This window comes from Haliotis cracherodii, unplaced genomic scaffold (assembly GCF_022045235.1).
Source record: "Haliotis cracherodii isolate W230 unplaced genomic scaffold, xgHalCrac1.p SCAF_31, whole genome shotgun sequence".
Classification (NCBI taxonomy): domain Eukaryota; kingdom Metazoa; phylum Mollusca; class Gastropoda; order Lepetellida; family Haliotidae; genus Haliotis; species Haliotis cracherodii.
The window spans coordinates 2323366-2335827 of record NW_027266288.1 but is presented as its reverse complement, the minus strand read 5'-3'; the positions used below and the strand labels follow the sequence as shown (position 1 = coordinate 2335827).

The window sequence follows — 12462 nt, the reverse complement described above, 5'->3', positions numbered from 1 at the left end:
CTGTCCTCACCATTGCATTGAGCTAACGCTATTGTCCACAAGCTCTGCAATGGACAACCAAATGTGCTGACGTGTTCCATAATACGAGCAAATGGGCCATAGCTCATAAATGGCACATCGCCCTCAGTTCGAGATTCGGAAACCATCAAACGCCAGGGTCTCGCAAGGTTCCTAGCATTGTACCAAGGGGTAAACGGGGTGGAGACCAACTTAATCTGGGACTGTGGTCCTCTGTAGTGACAATTGAAGGGTGGAGGGACGTGTAGATGTGGAACTGCTCCCTCACACGAGGCTGCACCTGGTACTGTGGTTCTATGTAGAGGCAACTGAAGGGTGGAGATATGTGTAGATGTGAACTGCTCCCTTACGCGAGGCTGCACCTGCTACTGTTGTCCTATGTAGAGGCAGTTTAAGGGTGGAGAGACGTGTAGATGTGGACCTACTCCCTCAAATAAGGCTGCACCGGTTACTGTGATCCTCTATGTAGAGGCAACTGAAGGGTGGAGATATGTGTAGATGTGAACTGCTCCCTTACGTGAGGCTGCACCTGCTACTGTTGTCCTATGTAGAAGCAGTTTAAGGGTGGAGAGACGTGTACATGTGGACCTACTCCCTCACATAAGGCTGCGCCGGTTACTGTGGTCCTCTAAAGAGGCAACTGAAGGGTGGAGAGATGTGTAGATGTGAACTGCTCCCTTACGTGAGGCTGCACCTGGTACTGTGGTCATCAGCAGAGGCAGTTGGAGGGTGGAGGTACGTCCAGATGTGGAACTGCTCCCTTGCATGACGCTGCACCTGGAACGTTGGTCCACTGAAAAGGCAGCTGAAGGGTACAGAGACGTTACCTCACGCTACTTTTCACCTGGTACTGTGGTCCTCTGGAGAGTAAGCTGAATGGTGCAGCGACGTGTAGATGTGGAACTGTTCACTCAGTAGTCGCTCATAATCATGCAAGGATAAGGCATCCTCGTCGTTAATGGCTGCACTGATGTCACAGGATAATCTCTCTCCCATCACAGTAAGATATTCACCAGATCTATAATTACAACATAACACTTGTATCACAAATTGTACCTTACATATGAAATTGACTTGCACAGACGGCGAAGGATACATGTGTGTTGTTTAAATGTGGCTGGCAAAACAACCTATTGTAAGGAGGGAAACCTTTTTGTTTGAAACAAATTATCCACATCCGACATAAAACAAACTCAACAGCAATCGGTTTTCCACCCTCCTATACAAAAGATACATAGCATAAACTCATTTGAGTAATTACCATCACAAGATACACATCATAATATTAGTCTGTCTCTCACAACATACAATACCAATTACAAGCATTGTGAATTGAGCTATTGTATCAGTGTTTTCTCAGGTAAGTTGAGTAAATGATTTCACACATAAAATAGCAACAGCTTAAATATCAGTGGGGGGTGTCCTTACGGTTTGTTGTTAACTCGAGACCTTAATTACCACTCTAGTATTTCACTTGAAACAATACAAAATGTATTTACCTTATGCTTTGGCCCTCTGAAAGTAAAGAAAATTTAAATTCCATAAGAACAACACAGACATAACCAAAACTTCAGCTTTTCAAGATACTTAAAAATGGTAAAAGTATGGTTGATTACAATTGAAGACAGTATTCCGTTAACTTACCTTTTACCTCCTCGCAGACAAGAATAGCAACTGCTGCAACCACAACTGCCACAGCGGTGAGCATAACAGAGTAGACAGCTACAACAGGGACGATGTCGTCAACATTCACACCAGCTTCTGCCACAAGACAAAGGTTAATTACACGTTTATTCAATACAATACTCCACATGGGAATTCCTGGTGTGCAGTGATATATTTTAAACATTGGGGAATCACCGTTGTGTAACTCCTTCATCAGGTGAATGAATGATAAATGGCAGAGAGCATATTTATGCACACGTAAGAAAAACAAAGGTAATAAGATAACAAGAGGTGGAAACTTAACAAGGAAAGCCAACAGATAATTGGCGCTGATAGTTATGGACAACTAGAAGCCAGAACCAAATTATCCCAGATAGGTAACTGGCAATATACAATGGGTTAACGGGAGGCCGGGGGTAATTAGCACTGATAGGTACCTATTCATGTACAGTATTTAATTTCGGAATAAATTAATTTTGTTGGACTTTATGTCAAGCACTGTTATTTTTTTCCACTGGTATATTTAATGTGCAGCGACATTTATTGGAAGACGTCAATCAAATGGTAATTAATTATTTTTTTGTTCAATATATTACGCCATAGCCTTGATGATATGACTCCTGATCAAAGCATCTCGTCTTCAGATGGGATCGGGGCGGTGGGCTAGTCACGGCAAAGATCCAGGTCGCTGGAATATTGCTGGAATATTGCTAACAGCGGCGTAAAACCATACTCACTCAATTCAGACATAGGGAGGCAGGAAGACTCAAATTTATCGCCAGACAAGTACCAAACACGACAGTTCGAGTATTGGTCATAACACCATCTAACTGGTAGACAACCTGAAGACACCAACCTTCAATCTCCTGGTAGCTCCCATCTTTGTCTTCATCCCGGGTATATGAGACGACGCTGATGAAAATGAATGTTAAAAGTGATCGAAATAGGCAGAATTTACCGATACATTTGCTGTGATCGAGTATCAATTTGATTTTGCTCCAAGGTGTATACAGTTTCGCTCTTATAGCCAAGCAATGTTACATCGCTGCGTTGAGATGTAATGTTTATTTATTTCACTTAAAGAGAGATACTCACCGATTATGAATGTATCCTCTTTCTGAAAGTTACAATTTGTTGCACTTAATTATGTGTACAAAATACAGGATGAATAACAGACAAACGAACTGCTCTTTGTCATTGCATACCCTTATCATAATGGTACCTTGTTTGAACTATGCTACAACATTGCCATACTACATCATTCAGGGCCTCAGCAAAGCTTTCATGAACAACTAACTTTGTATATATGTGTGACGACTGCCACCGGTAGAGCAGGATACGCTCACCTTTTCGCCAAACACCTGGTATCCACACTATTTCATAGTGATTCATTAACACGCGCTCATGACACAGTCGGAATCGAACAATCGACTGTGCAGATATTTTTTTATGAACATTGAAAGGGTTTTGTCATTTTAGTGTGCACAATGATATGACTCTTTGACTCTTTATCCGTGTTGTACACTAAACTTACTAATGTCAGAAAAACACAGTGTAAGTAATTATTTTTACATAGAAGGTCAGTCCGTTCTTAACATTTCTCAGAAGCCAGAACTCGACGACGGATAAACATTAATGATGTTAAGTAATGGCCTAAGAACAACCCGTTTACAGTTATCCGGATTAATTAAAGAACAAGCAAAACCTTTTCTCACACAGCAATGTAATGATTCGTAATGACGCTTTCGAAAGTTTATGAATTAATTGCTATGGCGTTTAAAATGCTAATTGTGACTGTCGACACCAACCTTCTATTTCTTGGTAGTTCCCATCTGTTTCCTCGTTAAAGGTGTATGCGACCACACTGATGGAAAGCAATGTTGAAAGTTATCAAACTAGGAGTGAGTGAGTGAGTGAGTGAGTGAGTGTGGTTTTACGCCGCTTTTAGCAACATTCCGCAAACATCACAGCGGGGGTGACCAGAAATGATCTTCACACATTGTACCCATGTTGGGAATCGAACCCAGGTCTTTGACGTGACGAGCGAACGTTTTAACCACTAGGCTACCCGACCGCCCCTATCGAACTAGGAGGAATTGATCAATTCAAACCAGCCAGCAGATTATCTGTGATACATTATCAATTTAAATTACGTTAGATTGTATGTATACAGGTTAGCTATTATAGCCATGCAAAGTCAAATAACTGTGTTTTAGATTAACTATTACCCATTTTAATTGATAGATAGCAGATACTCACCGGTTGTGAATGCGTCCCGTCTCTGAAAGATAGAATTGTGTGTAGATTATTATGTATAAAAAAATCAAGATAAAAAATAGGTCAATTGATTACCTGTATTATTGCATACCTTTGAAATAATAATAATAAATAATTTATAAATAAACTATATGTGCCTTTATATACAAGTTTTAGAAAAAAAGGTGTCAAAGTAGAAGTTAGAAACCAGTGTTAAGATCTACCGCCAGAAGCTCAGCCGTGCTATATAACAAGACGATAGAAAACAGATCAATGGTAGATGAGTTCGGCATTATATATCGAAATGTGAATGACATAACAACAATAATATTTCACGTGCCATCCCGACCGTTACATTTTCATAGCAAAATTATGGAACAACACAAATACTACACACCTTCAGCAATAGGGAACAGCCGGACCAAACACTTTGTAAATCAATGAAATAAATTCCAATCGCTTTACATCATAAATGACAAAATTCAAACTATCTTGATTACGGAAGATAATTTATTGATGTCAACTTCTTTATTATGAGGAACACAACGTTTCGGAGTATATATTCACTCCAACAGGTGAATGAAGGAGTAAACATATACATTGTAATAAAGAAGTTGACATCCATAAATTCTCTTCCTTAAGCGTATCACTTCTAAATGCCTTTCAAAGACATATCGTGATTACTCTTTCATTATGACAGTATATATATATATATATATATATATATATATATATATATATATATATATATATATATATATTATTAATGATGAACAGTTCATGCATATCTTGACGGTTATGTGAGATAGCGGAAATGATTCTTTGTTGGGTTGATTCGTTACACACAGAAAAGAAGAGACACTGTCAAGTACAAACCAACACAGGTGACGTTAGTTAACTTGATCTGACTTTTCAAATGAGCTTTTGACATATTTATTCCATTTTCGAAAGCATCATCTGACACACCGTATTTATGAGAGTGAAAGGCAATGCATATGACCTCAGTAACAGTGGCTCTGAATGTCAAAAAAACTCTTCCTTAAATGCTGGTCTCAGATTCCATTTCCCCACACGATTATTCCCCAATAATGATTGTTAAGGAAAGGGAAACATAGCCTTCTTTACGTTTATTCAAATGCAAGGAAGAAATATATATAGCTGATTAGATCTACTAATCTAAATAAAACACGATGACCACGACGTGAGCCAGCCCCAAGGCCCCAATCAATCACCCCACCACAAACCGCCATTTTCATGCTGTTGTAATGGTATGACACTAAGGTTTACAACAACCCAAACAGCTATTCATCCCATTAAATACTGAAAACCACAATGTCGTTCTCATTATCGTATTAATTTGAAAGCTTTTACTTTAATATTGAGACTCGTAACGACACACAACCAAAGAAGTACATATCACGTATCATGATTGCATATAAATTCCATGAGAAATTTAAACCCTGATTATCTTGTTTACAATTTGCAGTTCGGAAAGATGCTTGTTTCTTTGACATCAATCAACCATGTTAATACGCGATGTATTCGTAATTATTGTAACTGAAGGTCTCTTGACCAAGGAAACCAGTGGTCAATGTGGATGTGTAAACAACAAATGTCTTCATATACGCAAAATCATGGCCTAAAGTAGATTGTGGTAGGATAGTTAATAAGACTCATACGTTGTACTCAATTGCTGTCACATCACATGGTATTACCTTCGCGTGTCTTTTTTCTACGAACAACAAATATGACGACCACAGCGATGGCGACGATCAGGACAGAAGAGACAGCCGACGCAGGGACGATGGAAACGACGGCAGCTCCAGTGACCTCTCGTGCTGGAATTTGCAAAATGCAATACGTGCAGTTTATTGTTTCTAATCATTTGTGTCTTTAAAAGAGAACCTCGTGCCTGCGTGCTTTGCGTGCTTGACCGGAACATATGTTTCCAGAGCGATTCCGTATCTGTTGGTTTGTTGGTTTCTTGTTTTACGCCTCCAATATATGACGTCAGTCTGTAAATAATCTGGACCAGACAATCTAGCCTATCTGCTTTTGTCTGGCTTGGTGTTGTATTCTTCCTTGTTATGCTTCTCTTGTATTGAAGGGTGGTTTGGTAGCCTAGTGGTTAAAGCGTTCGCTCGTCACGCGGAAGACCCGGGTTCGATTCCCGCCGAAGACCCGGATTCGATTCCCGACGTGGGTACAATGTGTAAAGCCCATTTCTGGTGTCCCCCGCCGTGAGATTACTGGAATATTGCTAAAAGCGGCGTAAAAACATACTCACTCACTCACTCACTCACTCTTGTATTGAATCTGATACATAACATACGAAATATAGTGACACTTGCAAGAGTCATCTGCAATAACATTTTCATGTGTCACTTCGTATTTTAAATATTGCATTGATAACACACTCATCTCAATAAATACACTGAACATTCACAACTACAGCGTCACTCTCTACGTCAGCCCTTTGTAGAATAGGTCTTCCGCAACACGTACTTGCCGTTAAGGGCGGCTATGCTTGTCGTACGAGGCGTCTCGCGGAATTTCGTGGTCAGACTCACTGGCTTTGTTGATGCATGTCATTGTATCCCAATTGCGTGGATCGATGTTCATGATGTCAATCTCCTGATTGTCTGGTCCAGGCTCGATTATTTACAGACCGCCGTCATATAGCTGGGATATTGCTGAGTGTTGCGTTAAACAACAAACAAACAAAGCAAGACATCAGTTCTACAGGAGTTCACACAACGTTCGGCAATATCAGCGTTCTTAACTGTCCAGGTGAAGATGTAATTATGCGGAATTTTGATACAAGTGTTAACAAATGTTTCGACTCATGGTAACAGTTTGTTATCTCGAATTATGTAGAAAGTAAACAGTGGGTTACCGTCTTCAAAACAGATCTCTTTTAATTTGATTTTGAATTAACAGAAACGGTTTTGACATATGAAGATTCTAAAAGTGGCATGATGTCTCATCTTCAGACAGTATTCAAGATTCAGTTCCAAATCAATATTAGGTGGGTGTTCAAGACGAGTGAACATGTAATCAATGTGTTTCCAAATAAATGCATGCATGTGACTGATAATGTTTCTAAGTATAACTCCTACCGAAAACTTCCAGCGTCAGACTCCGTGATGTACTTCCATGTGTATTGTTGACGTGGCACGTGTACTGCCCAGACACAGATCTGTCTACAGCTGGTATATACAACACAGCCTCTCTCTGTCCTGTGATCCCCCTCTGTCTGGATGTGTCCCACCAGGTCACAGTGCAGGCGGGGTGACAGTCAGCAGAACATCTCACTGTGATAGGTTTCCCTTCTTCTGCCTTTAGCCTGTCACTTGCACCGTTAAACTGTATCTGGTCAGGTCCATCTGGAATGTATGATGGTTATGGTATCATGATATACACTACACGTGCAGTGTGTTTTTTAACCACATGTGTGAATACTGTGATGTACACGTGCAGTGTGTTTTTAACCATATGTGTAATACTGTGATATACACGTGCAGTGTGTTTTTTAACCACATGTGTTCATACGGTGATATACACGTGCAGTTTCTTTTTGCACCATATGTGTAATACTTTGATATACACGTGCAGTTGTTAATGTAGCACAGGTGCGGATACTGTGATATACACGTGCAGTGTGTGTTTGTACCATATATGTGAATACTGTGATATACACGTGTATTTTGTTTTTGTACCTTATGCGTGAGCACTGTGATAAACACATGTGTAGTGAGGGGTAGGATGGGGAAAGGAGGGATGAAAAGTAGAGGTACAGTGAGAGAGGGTAAACTCCAACATCATTTAAGTCAGTTTTCCTAGTTTATGAGTATCAGTTTAGTTCTGATAATAAAATAATGAGGTTGTACGCACTTTAACAGTATCAATAGTGACATTGACCTATCTTGTGCCAAAACAAAATCCACATACATGTGTTAGTGCTAAAGTAAACATTGGAAGCAATGTTTGTTCAAACTGTCATGGAATTTTGTATAAGTTTAGTCGCAAATGGTTCACATATGTTCCGTTTTTGCCACTATTATACCCTTGTTCATAGCTTTGTGTTTTACCATGTGAAAACTCATCTACAAATGTATATTTTGGCTCTGTCGTAAACATCTGTGAAGTTGCTAGGCTGAGGAATATGTATGCTTCTTCTTGTGCTGACATCACATTTCGTGCAAACTATATAATTTGGTGTTTGTATATTATGCAGTGTATATATGCTGAAAATATATGAACATCAATGCTGACAGTAAAGTTTTACCCTGCGTTGATATTTAAAACCCTAGACAACATATCCAGGTGAGCTACAGTACTGTGACACCATTTTCATGGTGAAATTTTCATTTTCATGCATATCTGATATACCTTCTGAAACGGTAAGGCCTATGAAGCTGAAACTTTGCACGGCTGATTTTGGCTATGTTGTCTATTATTCCGACACGACCCGCCGACATACTTTGATAATAATAATTCCAAACATAAGGGTTCTTAATAGACTATACTTCAGCAAATGCAGTTGTTACAAAACTAGTGATCAGAACAACAGTTGCAAAACACAAAACATATTCCGTTGTTATACCCCAAACAAGGTAAGTTCTTACTCACAGTGAACATCCAGTACATGTCCGTGACTCCAGTCAGACTCCAGCCCCTCCTCCACAGCCTGGCAGGTGTAGATGTCTCCCTGGTTCTCTCTGCTGATGTGGGTTATTGTCAGGACATCTCCGCCTGTATGAGGCCCGTCAACAGATACTAGCAGGGTCCTGTTCCTCCTCCAGGTGTAGGTCATGTTCAGTGGGAGGTGGTCCGGGGGCAGACTCCGGGAGGAGGAGAAGCATGTCAGGGTGACTTTCTCACCTGATACAGCTGAGGCACGCCCTGTGATGTTAGGTGTGGTCGGCTTCTCTGTTAAAAATAGTTATATCAAACACATTAAACCACAGCAGTGTTGTGTCGTTTTATATTTCAAGTAAATGGAGTTCGTATTAACGATGTGTTATCATGATGTCTCGACCATTATAGTACTGATAAACTTGTCATCTCTATATCTGATCACCAACGACCCAGATCATATCAGTATTCCATCGTTGTAACTTAACGCAAATGATAATGTCAAGTTCCAGTTAATCTTTCCGATAAGGGAAAGCAATATGTTTTCAGTTCTTTTCTTTATTCAATGTGTTATGCTTTAGAATTTATTTTGTAGTCGATGGCAGGAGGTTTTGAAATCTTAAAATTACAAATGAAAGTGATAATTCCCATGACACATTCCCGTGACACAACTGCGAGGTACAAGTGATGAATGTGACGAGCATGAGCTGCCTTGCGAAATACTTGAACCCTCCTGATCAAAGGTGTATGAAACATTGAAAGTAATACACCACTCCTTTCCTTATACTTCTAACGGTTTTATTTTCTTCACAACTAAAGGGTCTGCTACCAATAATTACTTTCTGACATTGTGTATTTATTACGGCGATGCAGCTTAATGCACTTTCATTTCTTGGAATATTCTTCTGTTAATTACACGTAATACTTACGTGACACAACGAGGATCTGTCTACACCCGGCTACCGTCTGATTTCTGCTTCCTTGGCAGTAGTAGGTAGCAGCGTCCTGTACAGTAATATTGTAGATGGTAAACACCAGCTGTCCGGTCTGTGATAGTGAGTCCTCCCCTGTGTGTCTGATCCTGGTGGTGTAGCCGGTGTCACTGGTGTTGAGTACCTTTACACGGCGTGACTTAGGTATAACCACTAACAGTTTTACCGAACCGTTCCTCCATACGAAATATGAGTTGCTGATATTAGCTGGGTTCATGGTTAAGTTAACATCGTATCCAACACGTGTGACGGAGTGTGGGTAGTCAGCTGTCACGGTGGACAGACCTGCACATAAATCAAATAATAATCATTAAACTTATGCTTATTAACATTTGATAGAAATTGTAAATGTTGCAAATTATTAATGCGAAATACGAATTTCAGCACAGCTTAATATAATGCCAAGTTCTGTATTCGCAGACCGATACATACCACACACATATATCCCTCCAGACACCATAAAAAACAGAAACATAGTCACCAGCGTGTTGAGTTAATACTGAGTTGATACAATTTGTAATTTGTCTGTAAAGCTTCAACAATTTAGTTTCGCTCGATGATATTTCCGTGTAAAAGTAGGTCACTTCCCCTCGTACGTGAAGTTGTGAAAATATATTACTGTCTGGATACCCTACATTTCTCTGCGGTTATGTACCCCGTGGAGACCCGGGTAAGATTTAATCATTATCACGTTGCTGTTCGCTTTGAAAAAAAACCTCACTTACTTGACTGATTGATGCCACTGATCGAGGCTCGTGATATCAACCACTGGTTTGCCGCACCAAGACTTGATTGTTAACAGGCAGCCATCATGAGTCTGGAATACTGCCGACTGTGAGGTGAAACAGCAAAATCAAAAACAGGCAGAGTGCCGTAGTAATGAGTGATTATATCATTTCACCACATGCAGTATACAGTATACCACGTGTTGCGTGCGGTGACGACGCTCTGAAAGTAGTTTATCAATCATCTTTTAGGCAATAAAGATAAACGACAAAGGTATATCTTGTTGGACATCTTAGTGATTTAACGATGCGGTAACGTCTTATCAGTTACCAGTTCAAACAAATCGTAATCTTAATTCCCTGTCTAAGCACAAGTGCGTAGTAGACGTAACAACTGTGCTTACGCAGCCGATAGCGAGCTCCAGTTTGGCTTCTAATGTTCTATTTAGGGGTCACAAAGTGCACCTGCAGAAATTGTTTTGCTATGATGTAGTTTAAGATAACGTTGAACCTCACATTCTGTGTATATTGTTTAAGAAAATAAACTGTTATCTAACTTGGAGTTGGGCGATAGCGGTCGATGTAATGTTCTTCAGTCCTCTTCAGACATTTTGGGAAAGAATTTTTGTTTCCAGCTTTGCCGTTTTGTGACATGTGACTTGTATTTTGTGAATTGTGTTGAAATATTCCTACAGTGTAGGCACAATCATAATCCTTCGAATTCGGTCACAATGAACCATGTAAACTGTACGTGTTCGTTCCGCGAAATCTATAATCAGTTGCATTTACATATTCATATAGTTTATTGTCTAAACTCCTTTCAGTACAAATTACAAATTAAAATAATTGCAGTTTGTTTTCCTTCGTTTAGTTGCAATTCTCAGCGAAAACACAAATTGAGTTCTAGTGATCGAAATGTGAACGAATGAATGTAGCGAAAGTTGTCCTGTAGAAGTCAGGTCTCAGAATCAGCCAATCACATAGCAGCACCTGGGCTTACAAATAGTGTTGCATATGAAGATAGTATAGTATGTGTGAGTGAGGTAGGTTTAACGCCGTATTGCAGTATTCCAGTTATATCACGGCGTGTCAGCTTACTGAGGGAGGAAAGTGATAAAGGTCTTAGACGTTTACTACTTTGGTGAAATCACGAGAACCTGGCAGACATAGAATCATAATACGGGCGAACCGAGATTCCAAACCACAATCACGGGTTTTCTTGCGTGCCCAAGGGAGGCCACTCTGCACCGCGAATTACGGCGCCTGAGACGACTGAGGGACCCGTGTAGGTTGCGCATACACAGATAGTGTTGCATATGCAGCAAGTGTTATATTGTTAGCGAACGAAAAGAGTGGTGTTTGTGAATATAACGTTGATTATGTAGACAGTGATTATAAACTCACCCAAAAAAATAACTGTGCTTCATATAAAATAAAAATAAAGTTATTCTGAAATTAAATAATGCATCATTCAATACATATTTCTGAAGACATCTCTCCGAGTTAAAGGTCGTATATCATCATTTGCACGTGCATGTTAATGGACGGTGTACAATTTGGATGTTTGCGTGTTTGTTGGGAGCGTTAGTTTGATACTCACACACGTGTCTTAAACATTTGTTTCACCATCGATAAATAACGCTTGTTCAGTCCTGAAGATCAACATGACGTTGCCAGACATTTTAATGTTCATCGAAACACAATATCATCTCTTTGGAGGTCAACAAGACAACCATATTCATTTGGTACATCTACGAAATCGATACCAAAGTGCCACAGTAACAGCTTGGACAATTCATGGGTTGAGACCAATTCGTGGCAGAAATGTGCGCAAGCAGTCGAGGGAGCATGACATCCAGTCATTCAATGTCGTCAGTTCTAGGGTGGGAGCGTAAATAATATTTTGAATGGCGTACGCTACAACGACGACAACGATCGAAATCATTTTCTACCTTCTTCAAATGCAGGTACGTAACGTCACGTTGCAGCAGGATAATGCCAACCCACATGTTCCACGTGTTGTGACATATTTTTTTGAGGCAGCATGTGATTGCTGATCTGCCCTAACTGGCTGTTTCTCCAGACCTGTCCCCAATAGAACATGTATGGGATGAACACATTAACACCACTTTACATGACGCACAGTTACTTTTTCCCCGTTAGTATAT

At 40.0% G+C, this 12462-nt stretch overlaps 1 protein-coding gene across 1 annotated transcript; it reads right to left on the bottom strand.

Moving 5' to 3' along the window:
- Positions 1 to 858: 858 nt before the first annotated feature.
- Positions 859 to 10044, bottom strand: LOC139477164 (uncharacterized). Its single transcript, XM_071259715.1, has 12 exons — positions 10002 to 10044; positions 9507 to 9854; positions 8572 to 8871; positions 7059 to 7325; positions 5655 to 5777; positions 3943 to 3964; positions 3492 to 3547; positions 2779 to 2800; positions 2540 to 2595; positions 1663 to 1779; positions 1518 to 1533; positions 859 to 1036 (listed from the first exon to the last, which is right to left on the bottom strand). The coding sequence occupies exons 1-12, from the start codon at positions 10042 to 10044 to the stop codon at positions 859 to 861; spliced, it is 1548 nt and encodes a 515-aa protein (XP_071115816.1).
- Between the last annotated feature and the right edge of the window lie 2418 nt (positions 10045 to 12462).